The sequence below is a fragment of the Macrobrachium nipponense genome, chromosome 2 (genome assembly GCF_015104395.2).
Source record: "Macrobrachium nipponense isolate FS-2020 chromosome 2, ASM1510439v2, whole genome shotgun sequence".
In the NCBI taxonomy this organism is placed as follows: domain Eukaryota; kingdom Metazoa; phylum Arthropoda; class Malacostraca; order Decapoda; family Palaemonidae; genus Macrobrachium; species Macrobrachium nipponense.
The window spans coordinates 59722710-59731082 of NC_087201.1; the positions used below are offsets into that span (position 1 = coordinate 59722710).

General features: G+C 36.0%; 1 protein-coding gene across 1 annotated transcript in view; it reads left to right on the plus strand.

Moving 5' to 3' along the window:
- Nucleotides 1–5174: 5174 nt before the first annotated feature.
- The window catches only part of LOC135221189 (uncharacterized), a 27233-nt gene continuing 24034 nt past the window's right edge, over nt 5175–8373 (plus strand). The window contains 7 exon segments of the mRNA XM_064259012.1: nt 5175–5308; nt 5524–5569; nt 5779–5883; nt 6528–6839; nt 7285–7482; nt 7694–7774; nt 8037–8361. Coding sequence (XP_064115082.1) covers nt 5540–5569; nt 5779–5883; nt 6528–6839; nt 7285–7482; nt 7694–7774; nt 8037–8361 — 1051 coding nt within the window. The 5' untranslated portion in view covers nt 5175–5308; nt 5524–5539.

Sequence of the window (8373 nt, forward strand, 5' to 3'; positions counted from 1 at the left end):
TCCACCACGCCGGCTGCAACATTTTCGTATTTGCTCGAAGTTGATCGTGACGTAGCACTGAGACCTGCACACCGCAAACACAGGTAGGTGGTGAGTCAGTAGGGATCGCTCAGATTCTTCTCTAGAGTGTGTAGACATTGTGATCGCTTATCAGCGTTTAAGACGTAACAAGAAGTTTAGCTAGCAGGTATCAAAAACTTCATGAATGAAATAGGTGAAAGTAGATTTTGCCTCTCAGACTTAATACAAGTGATGGAATAGAAGGTTGAGCAAACAATACAAGGAACTTAAATGTCTAAAAATACGTATTACCATGCGATCTTCTTTCCAGTTCTAACTCTTCTAGTCTGGGTGTGTGGATATTTTTCTCTCTAACTGTTTGGCTAATCTTGATATGAGATGGAATTATGTTTTCTACCCGTATATCAAGACGATCCATTTCAGGTCTTACCTTCCACTCAACTTTCTATTTTGTATCCAATCCATTATTCATTCTTTTACTCTTCTAATGGTACTAAAATGGACAGTCAAAGCAATTGTGTAACACTGCAATTTTAAGTGAAGTATGTCGAAAAATGAATAGAAAAGTCCTCAAGTTTTTTCTCAAAAATTCATATTCACTTCGAATGAAATCCAGTATCTAAATTCGAAAGCTTTCTTTCTTGACTAGCTTTTTTGAAGAATTGTTCTGTAATCAAATTAGCTTGTCTCTGACAATATGAGGGACATCTTACTTTACAACAGGCTGTATTTAGTATCTGGTGACTCATAGCAGATAGAAAAACGGACCTTTCCACCTGACAAATGGGATTATTCACAATACCTATTTGTGTATGCAAGTCCACCAAAAGATGTAGTGTTATATCTTCAAAATATAAAAGTATCACGGTCAAGAGCTCCTCATTTGCAATCGAAATCATTTGTAAAGTTTAGTTTACTTTAATCCCTTTATTGATTATCCTCTTTTTAATTGAACTTTTTTGCTTCTGAGTTCTTTTGCTCAAAAGCGGGGATCTGTAATCACTTACAGGTAAATTCCACTCAAACCGTTTTCCTGGTCCTCAATAATATACTGACTATATTCATTTTGCGAGCCTGACCTGGAGCTGCTATACCAGAGCAAGAGTTACCAAAATGTTGAGACAGAAATCATTTTGTTAACTTCGAAGAGGAAGCTGTCTACTCTGATACTTGAAGACTGGCTTAGCAGATGTGAATACTTAATCCTGTTTTAATCTTAAATATTTTCCAATTATTCTACTGGATAACAAATTTCATAAGAACAACTTGTGTCTTGTTGCCAAGCCCGGCAAAGCTGAAGAAGATGCCAGTTCTGCCTGACTGAAGTTACACCACACCAAATCCTTATATTAGGTTTTTTTTTTTTTTTTTTGCTGCTGAATGAGACGATACACCAAAAGGGGGACTTGATTGCTCGCCCACGGCACCTACCAGTTTCAGATCTTGCCAAACCGTGCGGGCCCAGGACTTTCGTGTGATGGCCACAGGATCCAGATCTTCTCTGGATTCTGGATGTCCGTTACTTTAGAAGTCACTCAGTACAGCCTTGCTACAAGCTAGCTACCTGCTTCTGCAACTGTTTGCAAGATACTAAATCTTGGATTCACCGGCTTCGGTTTGCGTTACTAAAGTGTAAACTCTCCAATTATATTTGTGAAAGCCAGTAACTGTGAAATTTGTTTTAATGGAAAAAGAAGCCAACAAGATTACTGAGTATTACTTGTTTACTTGTAAGTATTTACATAATATTTTACTTGAAACTCGATCACTTTCAGGCCCTAACTGTGGTCCATTCTCAAGAGATGTAAAGGTGGTCAGACTGAGTCAACAAGGTCCAGCAGTTTAGTGTTGCATTTGTCTTCATGGATTGCACACCAGTCATGATTTATTTTCCCTGCTTGAACCGTGTGAAATGAAGTCATTTATTGTAAATAATATGGGCTTTCACGTCGACCTTCCCCTTTGTTTAGATGTAACTCGAAGGTAAGTTAACCGGGGTGTTACATTTATTTACATGTTTGATTCCGGGTAAGTGGCCCCTAACGCCAGATTTTTTTTTTTCTACTTTTATGAGAGAAAATATACGCTATTTTACAGTTTTAGTAGTATTGCATGCAGAATTTTACCAAAGCTGACCTAAATTTACGAGAATTAACAAAGATTTTAGCGAGTACATTTTACAAATAATCTATGTATTTTAATGTCAATATTTTTCTGTAGTTACCCATATAAGATGTTATTAGTATATATCTATTTTTCATTATCGTTAATTTTATATACCTTCTTATACCACCGTTTTCACCTTTTATTCCTGCTTTGTGGGCTAGTCGGAGCCCAACATCAAAATGATAGCAGTGTTCCTGTCATTTTTTTTAATGTGCTTCAAAATCCAATTTTAAAATTTTCAATAAACTTTTTGTCTTGATGTTACACAATTCATTTAATAAATCACAAAACCAATTAACCAGTTTCTTGTTACATTTACAGAAGTAAATCAAATGCATCACATTTTCTGGTTCTTTGCAGTTTTCACATAGTTTACTATTTGATATTTTCTTTTGTGGCCGGAAGTTCATGAACATATTTGTACAAAATTTCTCTATCGTAACTGTCAATGAATATACTTTTAACATTTTCCTAAATAGTTTTCCATTCAAAAAAGGCTATTTCTCTTCAATGTTTGGGTTGCCTCTCATCTCTCGATAAAAACCCATAGATACTCTTAGAATTCACATTTGGGTAGTTTTCCAACTTAATTTACCTTCCGAAAGGTTGTTATTAGGTCATCAAAATGAGGGGAGGATACCATTGCCATATCTGTCATTTTTTGTTCAATCTCTAAAAGATACGATGTCCTCATCTTACAGTAATACACAAGAAGTTCATAATCAATTTCTTTTTTTATGAGGGACTCAAAATGTGTTGAAAAATATTGAATTGGCTTTCATTGTTACACTGATAATTCCAATGCCTTCCTTCTCTCTTTTCAAATACATAGTCTGCCTGTTTAAAAACTTTATACTGCTTTCTATTGATTTCCCAATCGTTCTTGGTAAGGGAAACACATGGGACATATAGGTACCAGGCTTTTGATAAAACCTTCAAATTGACTATAATTGACTTTTATAATAGTGAGCGTTTCCTAGAATACAATTGGCCTATATTAGATACAATAATCTTTTCTGTAACTTTTCGATTTTCTTCTCATGCCTTTTCGTAATCATTATCATATATTACACCGAGTATCGTAGAAAGGACCCTACAGTTACATTTATGCTAAAATCTGGCCACACTTCCTTGTTGTTCTATACTCCTATTCCTATTATATATAATTGTTTTTTTTTTATAATTAGGTCGCGTCTGTTGCCTCTCATAGTCTTTTATTATTTCAAAACAATCTTTAATTGATTCATCAGGCTTTACTGTAACGGTCGTATCATCTGCAAATCCTACAATACTCATTCTCAGTCCATTTGGTAGTTCTAAAGCTTTCTTGAGCGGTTTACTCTTTAACATCCTGTATAACGGTTCATGACTATTACGAAAAGAATCATGGCTAATGGACATCCTTGCCTAACAGACTTCTCAACAGGGAAGTTTCCCATTAATACACATACAACTTTGAGCATTAAAATAAAACATTTTTATCAAACTTATAAAACCACTTGCAAACCCTATTCTTCTAGTAACTGAAAGACAAAATTCAAATCAACCCCATCAAACGCTTTTGACCAGTCAAGAGAAAGCAGAGCTCCTTGTATTTTTTCCGAATTCTCAAAATAAATTATGTCCCTCAGAAGCACATTGCAATTACTGATTGATTTTCCCGGCACAGAACAGAATTGTTCTTACAATATAAATAACCAATGCAGCCAGTTTTATTCCGTTGGCTAATATTTTTGCAATTATTTTGTAACCTACATTGAGCATAGAAACTGGTAGCCAGTTTTCAATAACATCCGAATTACCAGTTTTATGAACTAATTTCATTACTCCATCGTTCATATTTCCATGAAAAGTTTCTTTAAATACATACCTTATTACTTGCAAAAACTCCTCTTTGATAGTACCCCACATATCCTTATAGAATTCAGGTGGCAACCCATCCATTCCTGGGCAATTAACAACTTTCATGCCTCTAATTACCTCCCAAGCCTCCTTTTCTGCGACTACTTCCGTTAACAATTTGTTTTCACTTTCTCCTATTGTTTTACCTACCTGTTAAGAGTGTTTTGTAATTTTGCATTTTAATGTGCTCTTGTGCAGCCATGTGTGTCGGAATTTTGTGCCTTATGTGTCTGTATTTAAGTGTGCTTTCGTCTGTATCATTCTCAATTGCCTATGTGTATTTTTAATTATTAATATTTTAACAAAATTCAGTTGTAGCCGTTCAGTACTTTTAATTTATAAGATTTTCAATAGACTTCCCTGATGATGTGATTATGAGTCACGAAACGTAGGAAGCAATAAAAGAAGTGTGAGTTCCCAGCGTATACCTGCCCTTGAGTGCAATTTTATATATATATAATATATATATATATATATATATATATATATATTATATATATATAAAATGTCATGATATATAATGTTATGTAGCTACCTATCTCAAGTACGCAAAATTGCATTAAATGTTCTTTTATAATAAATGCGTTTAGTTCGCTACATATGTGCAAGACATAGATAATATTATATGAATAATAATAAGAAATCTCATCGTATAGAACTGAGGATGAAAGCTAAAGCTAAAGATAAATTGTTTACAACTTGGAGGGCAATATTACTTCTATTAAGAAATTAAACAGTTCCTCAGCGCGGAAATCTGAATGAGCGGAAGAAATTAAAGAATATAACAACGTTAAAAGACGCCATTCCTGACATTGAACAAAGTAGAAAATAAAATTATCTATTTAAAAATCTTAATTACAAATTTCACTCATTTTGAAAGAAATACGCCAAAATAATTTACGAAAGAAAAGTGGTGCAACCCGAGTCTGTCGTTTTAAAAGATCAATAGCAGAAGTTGAACCTTGCCGCCAATCGTCTCGCGCGCGCTTTGCGTTTCACGATAAACTCTGAGCCAACATGTTGCAGCCTGGCGCCTCTCCTCGCGCTCATATAAGCAAGCGGTCGGCTCTCCGAGACATCAGTCCCTTCACAGCTTCGGAGTTGCATCACCACTTTGTATCAAGAGTCCAAGACAGTGTAGTCGCCAAGTATAGTTCAAGGTCTATCTAAGCTTGGTCTAGTTGACAGCTGAGATAACACGGATAACAGTGAGACTAGAGTGAGTGTGTTTTTTCTCTGTGCATTCACGTAGATGAACGGACATTTTCTCGTTATTGCTGCAGAACTCGATTCTGTTAACTCTTATTTTCGCTGTTAATACAAATAATTTCTCTGTGAACTGAGTGGTTATTCATGCGTTGATCATTCAAATTTTGGTTCGTTGTTTGTGAAAAGCATTTTTTTTTCTTTTATTCATTCCTCTTCCTTTAACAGAAGACTCTTCACTGCAATGGCACCTCGTATCGCTGACTCCCACCGGGTAAGCAACATACACAATTGTTTTAGTTTCGAAGGTAATGAAACAATGCCTTTTAAAGTATCATTGTTTAAGCTAATTGTGTAAAGAATTGTTCTACTTTTCATGTTTAACACAATCCAAAAAGGAGATAACATCACACTAATTTCTTTACCTTTTCTTTTTGTTTAACATCACACTAATTTCTTTAACTTTTCTTTTTGTTCCTATAGGCCAAGAAACAGAGCCCTCGGGGTCTGTCTGCTGCCCCCTCCTGTAGAAGGAAACTTTTCTCCGTGCTCTTAAATAGTACTACACCTTACAGAAAGATGCCAAAGGTGAGTGTTCTCTCAAGCTGAATTAAAAAATGTTGGGAATATATAATTTTCTTGCTGATGACTTTTGTTTTACTTCATTATGAATCGTAGTGAAATGAATTTTGTTTAAAATGCTCCACACTTACAAGTTACTTGCCTTTTAAAGGTTTAATACAGTCAGAGAAATGGATTTTGTTTTAGTTTTATTAACTTCAGTGAACGGAAATGTTTTGGATTAGTGTAACATTGAGAATATCAAATTATATTGCCACTGAATTGCGCATCAATTCCTCGTCATTGTGTAAAACACTCGCCAATCGTTTTTTTTGGTCACAGACTTTCTCTTTACGATATTTACTTCAGCTAATAGGTATTCTGTTAAATTTTAAATATGGAATATTTGTAAACTGCATCACAGTGGGCGTAGCGTTCACCGTGCCTTTTCTGTTCATTTTTCTAGAGACATTATTTTCTTTTTTACCATTTTAAGGAGAAAATGATAATCGTGTACACATATTTTCTATTATACAAATATTTCCCCACCAAATTCCCCATGAAACAGGAGAATAATGTCCAAAGAACAATTAACGGAAAGAACTACACAACCAGAAATTGTAACCAGGTTTCTGTGTCCGGGGCAATTAACTTTGTATTTCTCTTTCCAGCATGAAATATTTCTCGCTGCGGAAAGGGGCGACCTCCGGGAAGTCAAGGATCTTTTACAGCACACAGGACCTGCTGTGAGGAAGCCTTGCTCGCGTTTCACTCTTCTGCACGTGGCGGCTCTCAACAACCAGAAACAGATCGTAGAATTTTTGCTGGAATTCATCAATCCGAATGTGGTTGGCTCACTCAACAGAACTCCTGCTCACCTGGCTGCTCTCAGGGGTCACCTGGAAGTTCTCCAGGTCTTGCTGGCTGACCAAGAGACAAATCCCGATATCAAGAATAACTTGAATCAGACGTACAAAGACTTGGTAAGTTTTTAGTGTTTCGTTTTTACTAAAAACGTCCATCTGTCAGGATATGAAAGATTGTAAAGAATCGCAGTCAGAAGCAAGACAAGTTCATTTCATTAACCAGCATCTATAAATTTTAGCAAATCCTCGTCCACCTTTGGTAAAGGAATTCTTTATTTCATATTGTTTTATGGCCCTCTGTAGTATACGGTTTTGGTTTTAATAGTTTCTGCTTATAAGATAAAAAAAAAAGTTAGTAGTTAAAGTGTGAATACAAAAAAAAGTTAGTAGTTAAAGTGTGATTAACACGAGACCAAAGTTCAAAATTAATTGGTTAAACGTAAATATCAACAACATCAACATTCCTGTTTGAACAGTCTTAAACTTCTGTCAGGTCGTAATCAGCAAATGACCACCACTCCTGAGATCCGTTCCGTTTAACAATCATTCCCTTCTTACGCAGCTTGCGACCCACCTTTTCGAAGCAATTCTCTCTGGCAACGAGAAACAAACAAGAGGCCTACTTGCCTTGGGTGCTAATCCTGACTGCCATCCTGGAAATGACACGGAAGGCGTCTTGAGCAGAGAACTTCACATCACCACACCGCGTCAGTTAGCTCTGTCCTTGAACCAAGAATCGATACTGATGTTATTACCTACGGTAAATATACTTTTTTTCTGGTATTTCATTGAAAAAGCTTAACTTTTAAATGAATCTTTCGTCAATGCAGTCATTATCAGGACTCTATACCTACCTACATGAAGCCATCATTAACGAGAAAATGCTCTTTTATCTCATAGTTCACTAATTATCAACAGATGCAGATTTTATCCCCTTTATTATTAAAAGATTTTATTTTATTAACTTCCAGGATGAGGAAGGGCATCCAGTCACCAAGCATGGACATATTTCAGTATCACCTACAATACCAAGAATTGGCAGGGACCCAATGGTAAGTATGCTATTTCCTAAATAATTATACAGCTGTCATTAGAGAGACTATCTTATTCAGATAAATATCAGCATTTCCCATGTTGAAATGCAAAATGCCGTTATTTAGCTGCCGGCCTGCAAATTCACTACAGATTTACATAATTTAAGAAATCATACGTTTCTCAGCATAGATAATACTGGCGATGTTTTATTGTAATTTTATATTACGAATGCTGCTGAGGCTTCTATATGTTTAAATAATGGTTTTTAAATATTTCCAGCAGCTTGGCCCCCTTAGGATCAAAGTAAAACCAGCTACGCAATGCGTGACCGGACGTGATGTATACCCAATGAACCCAGACTCCAGAGGGTATGTCTGCATCCTGAGTTTTGGGTCATTCGAGAGGAGGCCTGATCTGGAGTTGGAAGCCTCAGAGGATGACGCCAGCAACCTGGCCAATGTTTTTAACCAGATGGGCTATTCCGGAGAAGTTCACCATTCGTTGACCTCAAATGCAACCAAAGAGACCTTAACAAGAATAAGGGAAATGAAAGAGCTGTGGGGTGCTGATAGTGCCACTTTCATCATCTCTAGCCACGGCACTAGCAACAACGATG